Source organism: Corvus cornix, chromosome 6 (genome assembly GCF_000738735.6).
Source record: "Corvus cornix cornix isolate S_Up_H32 chromosome 6, ASM73873v5, whole genome shotgun sequence".
NCBI lineage: Eukaryota > Metazoa > Chordata > Aves > Passeriformes > Corvidae > Corvus > Corvus cornix.
Genome location: NC_046336.1, coordinates 30,120,974 through 30,134,976, shown reverse-complemented (window position 1 = coordinate 30,134,976; position 14,003 = coordinate 30,120,974). Strand labels below are relative to the sequence as shown.

Below are 14,003 nucleotides of genomic sequence, written 5' to 3'. Positions count from 1 at the left end.
ATATGGATACGAGTTCTTGACCATGTGAGCTTTTAGGGAGCCAGCAACATGAGCAATATTCACTGTACATGTTGGGGAACTCCAGCATGGAGGAATGAGATCAGCCCTGAAAATATCCGTATTCCCTGTAGTAAGGACTTTGTCCCACTGGTTGGCTTAGAAAAGCCTTCCTACCTGTGAAAATATATTGGAAAAGCATAGACTAGTTAAGGGCCTCCAAATGTCTGGTATCTCATATCCAGAGAGTTTAGTCCTGCAGTTGCTTGAAAGAGGTTGTGGATGCAGGCTGGGGAAGCAGATAGAACACCCAGATCCTTGTAGCACGCATACTCAAATTGAGCAGTTTGAAAGCTGCTTTATTGGCCCCCTGAAGCTTCACAAAAGGCTGGCTGGTCATATATTGCTATCATCTTCTCCACATTTTCAACTGCTGCATTTCTCCCAAGATCAATGGCACAGATATCCTAATATTTCTTGTCCATGTCATACTCACACATTGTACTGACCAGCCAGTGGCCATGAGGATGTCACATAAGTACAAGCTCACAAAACAAGGAAGGGACAAAATATCAGCTAATAGACTGGATTTGGTCTTCTGCATTAATGTGCTTGAAAGCCATAATTTCAAATTGAAACATAATTCCCTGCTTGCCTAAAACAAACGTCATGGAAATTATTAAACATTACAGTAGAAACCAACACATGAACAGGTTATACTTGTTTCCAATGTTGTACTGTTTTTTCTTGTTTTTTTTTTTTTTTGTACTAAAAACATGAAGGGAGTTTGTTATATTTGATTTGTTTAATCTTAAAATAGATACACAGAACTGGGTCTCTAGGTTATTCAATATTTTTCTTAAGAACTGTAGTTTGTTTTGATGTCTTAAAATCGTCTTTATAACCAGTGCTTCTTAGTGTGTCAGGACTGGCTTAGCAGGAAAGTGTTGTACCTCAGCAATAAAAAAAGTTCTCTCTCTCTATCTCTGTCTCTTCTTAGCTTAAAATTTGAGCTTTCTAGAGAGGTGCTATCAGGCAAAGAGATTTTATTTGTGGGGAGAAATATAGAATAAGGTTGTACCATGTATTTTTCCCTTTTAGTCTTTCCCTGTCTTCAAAGAAATAATCTTTTGCGTAAAGAATATAAAACTGGCTTCAGCTTCCCCGTAAGAGTCACTTGAGTTCAAGATTCAGCTGTTTTCCTGTTGCCATCCACCGATTGTTCTGGTCTTTACAATTGCTATAGCAGAGTCGGTTCAGGTTTTTTAGAAGACTGGGAAAGATATTATTACAACATGGTAAAATAAAGCACTTTTTGTGGTTTTTTTTTTTTTTGGGGGGGGTGGTTTTTCTGTTGGTTTTTGTTTGGTTTTAATAGGTTTTTGTTGGTTTGGGTTTTGTTTTTATTAAGTGGAACTGGGCATGTCGTGTAATTCACCCAAGCTTGGTAAATTCATCAGCCCATTGCTGTAATGGCATCTTGTATGACTCCTGAAATATTCAAGCATCAGATATAGATTGTTGCTTGAGGATTTATCTCCTTTGAATAATACCACAGTTGTGGGATAAAACCTGCAGCAAACATCATTAAATAAACTTGTGTGTACGGTATGCTTGAAGTTCTTACCTGTCAAATGTTAATCTACTTGATTTCATTTTTTTGCTGGTATCTATGGTTACCTGAGTTAATGGGATATAGAGCACTTATGGATGAATTACTTCATCTCCTATTTTTAGACAGAAGAATTTAAATGAGCATATCCATCAGATATGCTACAAGCAGCTGTTGGTATTTCAAATGGTTACTTCAGTTATGCATTTAAAATCTGGGGAATGGTCTGTAGAATAATTTTTGTTTTTCTGAGTATCAGAACTAGGCTTATCCCCATGGGATCCCATGCGTAAACTTAATTTCTGTAGTTGTATGTTTAATGCCTTTAGCAGATGTTTGACATTTGGTTGAGTTGTGTAAAAGGGACCTGGTTGTTCTGTCCCCACTGTATTTTGAGGAATGCCCTGAGGCCACCTTTGTGGTCAGATTCACCGTCCATCCAGACAGGAGATGTTCGAACACAGCCCTGGCTGTGATTGTTGGCTTCCTTCAAATCCTGGGCACTGCCCATGCCAGGAATATCCTTGTGTATTCCTGCACAAGGCAGGGGGGCACTGCACGGTCTTGCTGCATGTTTGGTGTCCTCATGTCCTGCCAGGGCTCTGGGGCTAGCCAGCTGTAGGGGGCCAGCTGGCACCTGGGCACCAAAACTCATTACTGTGCTCTCCTGGGCATGCCAGAAACCTCTCAGGAGCAGTGTTGTAATGGGCTGCTGCTTGTTCAGTCAGGTCGAGTTGCATGTGCAAAGATACTCCCAGGGCTTCTGCCTTACTTCTGTAAATAAAGTGATGTTAATTGTTTTAATTTGCTCATCATGTTGTGGTGAGCAGCAGTGTTGACCCAGTTGTGTTCTGGAATTCTTTTAGTTGTATTTTAGCCAGACTTAAAACTTTTAGCATTTTACACACACACAAAAATAATTGTTAGGGATAAGTGTTTTTGGTTTTTTTTTTTTAATTGTAGTAATGCCATAACAAAGAAAGTAAATACTCTGAAAATACCACTGGATCTAGTCTAGAGCAATTGAACTATGTCCCTGAACACAAGGAGAAACTTTGGCTCCAACAGTGCTGCTGTGTAATCTGAGAGCTTTTCTAACTCTAGCTGAAGAGATTTTATAGACTTGTTACACTTCTTGGATATATATACACATTTAATTATTTCTACGTAGCTCTCCCTAATTAAGGTAAAACTAAAATATCTATTTTTAAATGGCAAATAGGGTGGTTTTTTTCTCTTAGAGCAAAATCTTGTGTTCTAGTAGAACTGTATGGGGTACTGCTCCAAATGCCCCTTTAAAGGTGGCCTAGGTAAGTTTCTTTTTAATTTTCCTGTCACTATTGTATTAGCCCTGAATGTCCTGATTCGCTAAGATGAAAACAAAATGGATACAAGTTTACAATGCGGTGGGTAAACAATGGCCCACAGAAGCACAGTAGGAGGTGTAAATAGTAGCTGTAATAACGTGGTTGTCCATCTGAATGTTTGGAGAAAAGGAACTGCTTGCTGTTATTGTAGATTATTCCCTAAACTGCTGTGGAGAAGAGTGAGCAGTGTGAGATTAGCTGGTGAAGGTAGAGGGAGGGATAACACAGAATTACAGTACATTCTGTAATTCAGGACTGAACTGCAGTAATTGTGTTCTATTCCCTTATTTTTTGTATTTTATGTCATTTTAATAGTTTTATGAGAAAAAAAATTTATAATCAGTTCCTGACATTAGTTCATCTTTTTTGTTTTTAATTGGGTATTAATCTGGAGTAGACAAAAAGCCAAATTCTACCTTCCTTGCACTGTCATTGGCCATAAGTTGATGCCAGTGTGAAGCAGTAACTCATCACCATAGTTTATTGTTCCTAGGAAACCAGGATTCGAGCTGTGGATAAGGACTCCAAGAGGAGAACTAATAACTTCTCTGTTATCAACCCTGTGTCTGGAGAGGCTGTGACGCAACGTTTTGCTACTGACAGTAGGGATGAACTTCATAAGTGGATGGAGGCTTTCTGGCAGCACTTTTATGATCTGAGTAAGTAAGCAGGCAGTGCTGGCAGTGTGCCCTCCGACTGGGGCGTTATGTAACATCAAAGGGATCTTTGAGCAATTTGAGTTGGAATTGCCTCATACGCCTTTGTTTGCAACAACGAAAAGAAAATGTTCTCTGGGATAATATTGGGTGGTGGTCTAAGCCGTTGGAAGGCAAATATTTGACTAAACCAGAGTCCATGTGTTCAGTCTGTGTTTTTGCAGGAAACCAGAGGCAGAATATATCCATCAATCTCAAAAAAACTTCTTCTCTTAGCAGTGTTCTAGATAATGTTTTTAAAGACTGCTAAATTCTCGCTGTCTCTTCCTCCTCCCCACTGTAGTGGGAAGAGTCCACCTCTGCCTGGGCATCCTATCAGTGGTGTGTTGGTTTGATGAGATCCTGCAAGTATGAAACCTTAGTATAGAAACCTTAGTGACAAGTGGTGAGGATGCTGGAATCATGTGGGGCCCTGGCTAGGATGTGGATTCGGCCAGTTCTTGCAAGTAATCATAAGTAAACATGGAGTTTCCTTGCCCAGCAGTTATATGGATGAATTAAATTACAATTTGTTATAACAGGGATTGCTTGATTCTGTTGTAGTTCAAATGTTTTGGTAGCCCTCTTCACATGGGAATATGCTCACCCAGCCACACTCCATCCAGTCAAGCAAATACACACTGCTTACCTGGGCCTGGTAAAAGCTGTACCTCAGCCTTTGTAACAGGTGATAAAGTGTTACCCTGATCCTTTGGCAAACCTCTGGAACAACACTGATCTTACATGGCAGAGGGAACTCATTTATTGTGTGAAACATTGTTGAAGTAGTATATTGTGTTCCTTGTTTATCACCAAATACTTATTATAAAAACTGCATAGAATAATTTGCCTGTGTGTTTTTTTCTCTGCTTCCTGCTTGACTCACAGGTTTACTGAGGGTAGAGACTGTCAGTTTTTATGCTGCTATTGACAAGGTAGATTTACTTCCTGATAGGCATTGTTATCAGGTCAGAAAACAGAACCAGGTCAATTAATGAAATATCAGTCTTTAGCCAGAGACAACACCAATAAGATAATTGAATTGAGGTTGTGGAAACTCGGTATCGTAGTTGTATTTCCAGTCATTTCTAGCTCTGACTTACAGTGAGAAAAGGCACTATCAATTAAAGAAACACACCAAGCAAAAACTAGGGCATCCTCTTTAAATTATCTGTAGAGTGGGGTAAAAGAACTACTTCTTATTCATTATAGATAGAATACTACCCACGGATTTTTTGAGACATTTTCCTTAGATTCTGAAAAAATGGGTCACTTGGCATTTAAATGCCTTTTTTCTTCCCTGGTTCTAAAATTCTCTTAAAATTAATGTGCTCAGAAAACTTGGAATGATTGGTATGAACAAAGTAATTTTACTGTGTCTTGTTTTCCTTAAGGTCAAAATCTATTAATAGTAAAAGAGGTTTCTTTGTCTGCTAAGGGATAAAAGGCAAGTTATCCTCTATTAAAAACAGACTGTTCCTTTGCCATAACATTGTAACATAGCTGTATAGCATCCGGCTTGCAGGATATTGGAGTTTGTCCCTGGTTACTTCATGAAGCTTCCCGAACCTTAAATTTTTTTCTGGTTTTTTCCCCCCCCCCCCCTTGGATTTATACTGTTTGGGGATTTGAAGGCAAATTATGATCTTTACCCATCATAGTGTAACAGTAATGCTGGGGTGCTTAAATTACAGGTAGGATCTTATGACCTTTGTGCTAAGAGAGTGGGTACAGAGGTGAAAATACAAATGCATCCTGAGCATTCAAGCTAAACAAAAGTAAATGCTTACTGTTTAGCATTACTTTGGAGGTAGTTTCCTAACACAAACTAATAACTTCCATTTTTTTTTCCAGGCTGAAGTTTTTTAAGTTCCAGTCATTGTTATCTTTTCTCTCTCAGGCCAGTGGAAACATTGTTGTGAGGAACTTATGAAAATTGAGATTATGTCACCACGGAAACCACCTTTGTTCTTGACAAAGGAAGCGACCTCCGTCTACCATGATATGAGTAAGTGGGATTTGCCTTTTCAAGTTGCAGAGTAACAGAAACAACATTGTCTGAATTCAGATGGCTTCTGGTGTTGGTGTTGAAACACTTAGTTTTTCAAGGACAATTCAGACAGTGAAAGAGCAACATAATTGCATACCAAGGAGTTAATATTAAGTCTGAATTTGTAGTAGTGCAAATAATTAATACGTTTTTATACCTTGAGCTAAAAATCTGCAGTCTGCCCTGAACACACTCAAAAACGCTGTCACTAGAAATAAACACTCATAGTAAGAGTACTATAAAGCTCAGAAAATGTAAAGGTAAAATAGTCCGGCTTGGAAACCAGTTGCATGAAATTAATCTGCTGTTCTTAAAGCTATTTTAGGGCTTACCTAGCATAACTCACCTAATTGTTTAGTCTTCGGTAATGATGTTGAAAAATACGCTCGGAAAATCTAGCTAGAGTGTATCTGGGACTTGTATTTCTGCAGAGAAAAATGGTATGCAGCAGGATTTTTTTAATAGTTTTGTTACTGAAATAATATTTACAGACTAGAAAAATAGGTCACTTTGTTTTACTGGATCCAATGCAGTATTGACTGAGAAACACTGTACAACTCTAAATGCCTGACTGCTTGCTGCTTGGGATGGAGCTGTGATGATGCTCAAAATGCCATGTGGGTCACTGAGTTACCGTGCATCAGAGCACTGAACAGTCAAGTTTTATCTAAGCTGTGAATGCAGAGCAGAAATGCAGTAAATGAACCACACAGAGGCTTTACAAAGGTAACATGGTAGCATCGTTCCACTGATACACATGTACCTCAGTGAGGGGCAGAACACAAACTTCATTTCACTCTTAATACACCATTTTTTCCCAAGCTTATTTATAGTATTTGTAGTACCCTGTACTCAGCACTGGTGAGGCACCTCAAATCCTGTGTTTAGTTCTGGGCCCCTCACTACAAGAAAGACACTGAGAGGCTGGGGTGTGTCCAGAGAAGGGCAATGAAGCTGGGGAAGGGTCTGGAGCACAAGTGTGGTGGGGAGTGACTGAGGGAGCTGGGGGTGTTTAGCCTGGAGAAAAGGAGGCTCAGAGGGGGGGCCCTTTTGGCTCTCTGCAGCTCCCTGGAAGGAGGGCGTAGCCAGGGGGATTCAGTTCCTTTTCTCAAGTAACAGGTGACAGGACAAGGGGAAACGACCTCAAGTTGCCCCGGGGGAGGTTTAGATTGGACATTAGGAAAAATTTCTTCACAGAAGGGATTGTCAAGCAGTGGCACAGGCTGCCCAGGGCAGTGGTGGGGGCACCACTCTGGAGGTGTTCAAAAGACGTGCAGATGTGGTGCTTAGGGACATGGGTTAGTGGTGGACTTGGCAGTGCTGGGTTAACAGTTGGACATGATAATCTTTAAAGGTCTCTTCCAACCTAAACTGTTCTGTGATTCTATTTAAAATCAGATTCTGCTGCTGTTTGAGGCTGGTACTACTGCAGTATACAGGGAAAGCTCAGTAAGAAGAATAAGAAACGGAGCAAGGCAGTCTTAAAGCACATAGAGAAAAATGATAATGTAAAGATGTCCCATTTTCTACAGGCTGGCAGCACAAGAATATTTAGTCACAGACTTTCATGGGCCTCCTGTGAAACGAAATTTTCAAAGCACTATACAACAAAATGTGTTTAATATCTAATACATACATGTTTCCCAGTAGTACATTATTTTTGCTTTTACTTGGAAAGAAATATCAGTGCCTACCCTGCTGCCTCAATGCCAGCTGTCACAAAAACAGTTCCCTCCTGTCACCTCAGTTCTCCCTTGGATAGCATATGTAATATTTTCCATTTCATCCACTAATACTCTTACTAGTTCAGACTTGGTGAGACATAGCTAATGCAGTTTTGTATTCTGAGCAGCAATAACAAAATAGATAGAAGTAAAATCATTGGTGGTGTTTTAATCTGGGTTAATTGCTGTCCCTTAAAATTACAGGCATTGATTCTCCAGTGAAGCATGAGGGCTTAGCTGATATCATACAAAGGAAAATTGAAGAGAGTCATGGTGAGTTCCTTCTTGGCCAGCAAGAAGAGTCTGCATCTGCCCTATGGGCTTCACTCTTTGATGGATCTCATGAGATGACTGTTCAGAAAAACACGCATCTGGACCCAAAAAGAGATGCTACAAGTCCTAATGACAGCAGAGGAAAGAAAAGAAGAGCTCCACCTCCACCCTCTGATAAGTCACCATACAGTGCAAAAGCACAGGTGAACACAGAGCAACTGGGCAAGGAAAACTGGGGGAAGCCTGACCCCACATCTGCCAGTAGCTCTTCCTTTGAGTCAGTGTTAGCTACAAAAATGCAGCAGCTGCAGACCCCCATTGCTGCTCCTCGCAAAATTGGTCCTTGTAGAAAAAGTGGTTTAGCTGGCCCGGGGAATCCCATTTCTCTAGTCAGCAAGACCAAGTGTGAAACCAAACCGGTACCAACCCCTAGGCAGAAAGGCATCACAGAAATACTAGACCCCAGGTCCTGGTTGCATCCGTAGGCATCACATTTAGCTTAGAGGAGTCCTTGGAATTTTCTCAGCCTTCTCCTAATACTCTTCAGTAAAAGTAGATTTCAGCATATAGCTCAAGTGTTTCCTGTAAGCCAGGGCATTACTGCTAGCTGCAGTCTCAGCTGTACTCATTAGTGCTCACTAATAATAATCTAAATAATTGCACTAGAATGGGGTGGGGGGGTTTCTCTCTGTCTGGAGTAACGGTGCCATTTTTGAAAACAATAGTTCGGTACTTTCCTCTTGAAAAAACCACAGTGTTCAGGTTAACCTCAGCTGTCCCCACAGCAGGAATGTAACCAGTGCCTTCTACCAGTCTTCAGCTTAGCCCATCCACAGCTCCTCAGACTACTTAAGTGGGAATTCACACATATTCAGCACAGATCTTGCAAAGCTGATTTTCTTGGGCTCCATGCTTGGCTTCACCTAAAATATCCCTCTCTCTCCCTCACTGTTTAGGAAACACTGCTTATATGGTAATCAAGTATGAAAAGCTTTTGTGCTGTTCTGAATGGCTCTGTAACTCCATATGAATTTCTGAGGCAGTTCTATCAATTTAGCCTGGGATTTCCCAAGCTCCTGCTGGTTCATGTGCTGTCTAAATGGATCAGGGTTATCTGTCTTTGAGCAAGGATATGATCCATCACTGCTGCTTATTTTGGGTTAAGACAAGTGTTTAAAAGCAGTGCCAGGTATGAGCACGTGCTCATATTATGGTTGTTTTTCCTGACAAACGTGGCTCTGTAACACAGCTCGTCCTTTGTGGAGCCTCTCAGCTGTTTGTGGTAGGGAGTTGGTTTGTAAACAGGCAGTGTTACTGGTAAACAAACAGGGTTTTTCACCACTTGTTCTTTCTGCAATAGCAGAGAATAAGCACTTCAGGTGAAGATACTGAACCTTGATATTCTTCCATCAGACTGTTCACCAGTTCCATAAGAAGCATGGGTTCTTAAGGTTCCTGTGGCACCTGCAAAACATCTACTGCATAAGGAAAAGCTGCATTCTCCTGGATCCACTGCTTAAATACCCCACCATTTCCTTGGTTCATGCATTTATCTCAGATGCTGGAACTTATCCAAGAGCAAAGGTCTGCTTGCAGTTCTTCCTCTGGAGCCTTGGTGCTCAGACTGGTGTTGAGAGGGTCATATCAGCAACTGTATAAATAGTTCATTTTTTGTTGTTTTTTTTTTTTTTCCCCCGAAGTGTGGATGGCTCTGGGAGCTTTACCATTTCTCCAGAAGATACTGTGGGCATGGTTGGCTGGTTGGTTTATTTTATCTAAATTTTTGTCTTCAGCTAAGCTCTTGGCTGCGCAGCTATAAAGGTATCTGCCGAATTCCCTCAGTAGTTCGTTGGCTATTTGGGATGGGGTTGAGAGGCAGGTTTCATTTACAAATCCTTTTGCAGGATTAGAGCCCTTTGTTCTAGAATGTCCTTGTTCATTCTTCGTTTAATCACATTCCATTTTCCCTCTGAAACAACCATAATCATTCTTACAATAAATCATGCTGTTACTTAAGTGGATGGTTTGTGAATGGTTTATAAATAGGAACAGAAAAACTGAAGAATAACTACATGATTATGTAAATCAGACAGTCGACTAAGTGGACTGTACAACTCTGAACAAGAAATGGAAAAAATAAATGGGGGGGAGAAAAAACATATTTTCCAAAATGCAGCTGCAGTTTATTTAGCTTTAAATCTAGCCTTAAATGTTGCTGTGCTTGGAAAGAAAAAAACCACCTTTTTCTTGGTAACCCCCTTTCATTTAGTGAAATATATATTTAAAAATAAATCTCATAAATATATAAGGCAAGAAGGCACCATAATGAGGAATTATTTTTAAATTCAACAGGCCATTGAATTTCAACAAGCAGTTTCTCTATTAAATTCAGTGGCTTTGTTTTGAACTGAACATACATATTTTAGCAAGGCATTTAATATTAATTTGAAGTCTTCAAGTGATGAGAATTCACTCATACCTCCTGTTGCAATACTTAATTACCCCAGGTACATTTTTCATTTGATTTTCTATTTGCATTTCTAGCTCCACCTTAAGTTATTTTGGTCTTTTTATGCATTTGATTGCTTATATTGATCTCTGTAGTATCAGCTTTTCTAATTGCTTGTGTGTAGTTATAAATCATGATTATGTCCCTTTTAACCTTTTCTCTGATGAGATGTACTGAATTCCTTAACTTTCCTATGGCAGTGAATGTTATCCAAGGCTAATTAATCTTCACGTTCTTCTCTGTATTTCTCATGTATAGAAATATTTGTAAGGGTGACATCTGAAGTAGATGCCATATGTCAATAGTGATCCATCAGGACTGTACAGAGACATAATGTGATCCTCTGATGAATATCTCCCTCCCTCTCCTCTCAAAAATTGCATTGTCCTTTTTTTTTTGTGGAGGCATTGCCTTGCATGCTGACTTTTATGGGCCAAGTCGTCTTCAGAGTCTTTCTCAAGAATGCGGTACATCATTCTCTTATTATCCTACCTTATATTTTCTTGGAAATACACGTTGTATTTTACCAGCGTTAAAATACTGCTCATGAACTGATCCAGATTGCTCTGTATAAGTGACCTGTCCTCATTCTTTACTACTCCAGCAGTCTGCATGTCCTTTGCAAATTTATTGCAAGTGATTTTTACAGTTTATTCCAGATCATTGATTTTTAAAATTGAATGCAAGGCAAGGTTTGTAGAGAGCAGTGATAAGTTTTTATTACATCAGTGACATGGGTAGGGGGTGGGGAAAAGCAAACAGACAGGCCATTGAGTTTCTGTCCCTTTTATACCAGAGCCTTTAAAACATTGAGTAAGATGGAAAATAGCTCTATTTCTTGCTGAATCCCTATTAATATTGTATTTTGAAATTATTATGATTTTTAAAGGAAATTACATGCTCATCTTGTTTTCAGAAGGTTACTCAGGGATCTTCTGGGTAACACCTCAGTGCAGGTGTCTTTGCAAGCCGAGCTTAGTATATAGAAGAGTGAAATGCAACCTGTTGTTCAAGACCTATTCTCCATGAAACTGTGTTGATATTTTATATCTATCCTTAAATTAGACTCATGTGGGCCAGTTCATGATATTGCTGTGACCACGTCTAAACAAACAAGGCCATTAATTAGTCTGTTAATCTGCTTCAGAACTATATAATCCCTATTACGAAGCAAGAGTTGACTTCAGGTTTTAGTATTTATTGTTACTTTTTCTTTTTTTTCCTGTTTTGTATTGCCATTATTGCCTTTGCATCTTCTGTTAAGCAAGTTGATTTAACCAGTAAAACCTGCAGGCTACCAGGAAACACTGAACTCAGCTATACAATAAAGTCAGTGCCCCTCGAGGAGCTGCTGCTCCCAGGCAGGAGAAGAAAATGTGACGTTTCACTGTCTTAGCGGCTCTGTTTGATCATGAGGATGCTTTAATTGCAGGACTCAAAATATCAGTGATCAAAACTCAAAAGTCATTAGGCAGTCTCCTGCTGGGATGAGGCTTGGAGGACAACAGAAGGCCTGTGGCTTCTCTCAGCCCTTGTGTCCCGTTCCCTCGTGTTCACATTTGTGTAGGCAAGTTGGAATGCTACTGCCAGGCAGGGAAGTCCATGGAGAAACGCTGCTCCCAGGATGAATGGCTCAAATGATCCAGTGTAGCACAGGGAGGACGCTGGTGGCACCTCTTGAGCTACACATGGGATTAGGGACTTTCCTGAGATACACATCAGGCCTGCTCTGAAAACTGTTCCTGCTTGTTCTCTGCTGGGGTGAATTAATGCTGCTTAAAACCAGAATTAAGTGATCGGATGCCATCTTGATGTGGGGAAGAGCAAGGAGTTAGCCTGAACTCTCCTTTTAGGAAGTACAACTTGAAAGTAATTGCTAGTTCAAACCTGAATATAAAGTTTCACAGAACATGAACAACTTTTGAAATATTGACTGAACAAAGACTTAATTTATTAGCTTTTTATGGTTACCTAATATCTTCAGCTGTTTACTTGGTCCTGGAATGGTAGATGGTACCTTCTGTGGTTTTAAAGGCATTACCTTCAAATGTTTACATTTTTACTAGTATTGTGATTTTTTTTTTTCCCATGGTAATAATATTAATAGTTATTTTATGGTGGCTTGTACGTATTTGGAAATACTGTCAGAGTATTCAGAGTTGATTTGTAATTAATGCAGACTGCCTTAATAGAAAAATGGAGATTTGGACACTAATGTATTGTGAAATGTTAGAATAGAAATCTTTTTTTGCTGCTAGCATATTGTATTTCTGTTAAGATATGCAAGTGAAATTAAAAACCTTTCTAGAATAAAAGGGTTTTGGTGTAATTTTCTTCACCCTGGAAGCTTTACTCCAGTGCATAAACCATGGCTGATGGCTGCTGTAAATTCAGTGAGCTCAGGGGCAGCTACTTTTCCCTTGGGCCTGCCATGAATGTACCCCTGTGGGCTCATACTGACAACAGCAAACAGTATCAGCCCCAGTTTTCTGATCTGGATGAAGGGAGGAAAAGCCATTTAACTGGCTTTCAAGTTAAATCAATGCTATCTGCCATCCAGTGAATCCAGTGGACTCCATCCTGTTTGAGTAGGTAAAGTTAGAAATGTTATCTGGGATGCATCTTTTCTCCACAAATGTGCCAAAACAAAACATCCTGGTTTAGGTTTCATCTTCCTTCTCTCATAGTGTTGCAGGAAAACAAGCCATGAAGCAGATTTACATCTTGCTCTCTGCTTTGTAAGGTGGCTTCATAAATGAGCCACTGACATCCATTAATTAATTAATTAATCCATCCATTAATTGTTTTTCCTTTCACAGGCAGCCTTGTGCTGAAGGGGAACTCCTATCCTCCTCACCACCTAGAGCTGGGTCTGGCACTGCTAATTTAGAGCTAACTGAGCTGCTCAAGTAGAGTGTTCTTTTGGCCCAGTTATGAAATTACTGTAATAAATGCAAAGGGAATTGCTAGACATCTTAATTTTGGAATAAGAGTCCATGAAAAAGCAAAGTGGGACTGACAATTGCAAGGCAAGACACAGTGCAGCTGAGTGATTTAATGAAAATCATGCTGCAGCTAAAGCTGCTGCAGTTTGCTTTAAGGGATCATGGGAATGTAAGATACTATGATCTCTTCATATAACCATTAGCAAATGGTTAAACTGTAATTGTTCCATATATGTATTATATACTCAAAAAAAACCAGTTTGTGAGACATCAAAATAAATTGGTTTTTATGAGGAAAGAACAATCTTTCAAGATTTTTGTATCAAGATAGCTTTCTAAAGGGTTTTTTATGTACCTCCCCAAAGGGAGAAAAATTATAAATAGTGAAGTATCTTTTATTCTGTTACAGTGTTTCTTCACATTTCTATAAACTTCTTGCAAAATAGTTAGAAAATGATATTATTTGTAATACACATTGTTTGACCTGAAGGGGTTTTTTGGCTCTTGTCCAGTGTTAGGTGGTGATGCAGGAGTACTTACAGAAAGAAGTTGTTTCATACACAACCTCTTCCCAAGCCCTTAGTAATTACAGGCTTTTTTATATGCGGAGGTGGCAAGCCTTTTAGTCTGTCAAAGTTTCACTTTGTGTCTCTGTCTGGACATGAATTCAGAGTGGCAGTTAAAAGTAAAAAATTGTATTCTTTAATTTACTTAAATTTTGGCATCACTGCTGTCTTGTAGCACTTGCAGCTTGGTAATATGCCACAAGAGTTTTTCTTCCAAGCTTTAAAATTTGTGTATTTTCTTTTGCTAAGAAGGAAAGGGTCAGCA

General features: G+C 39.5%; 1 protein-coding gene across 7 annotated transcripts in view; it reads left to right on the top strand.

Moving 5' to 3' along the window:
* Positions 1-12,542, top strand: part of RTKN2 (rhotekin 2) — a 53,257-nt gene extending 40,715 nt beyond the window's left edge. For all 7 annotated transcript variants that reach the window (XM_010400766.4, XM_019286526.3, XM_010400771.4 and 4 more), the window contains 3 exons: positions 3,470-3,635; positions 5,572-5,679; positions 7,650-12,542. In XM_010400766.4, the coding sequence (XP_010399068.1) occupies positions 3,470-3,635; positions 5,572-5,679; positions 7,650-8,203 (828 nt within the window). In that variant the 3' untranslated portion in view covers positions 8,204-12,542. The remainder of the gene's footprint in view (positions 1-3,469; positions 3,636-5,571; positions 5,680-7,649) is intronic.
* Positions 12,543-14,003: the final 1,461 nt, after the last annotated feature.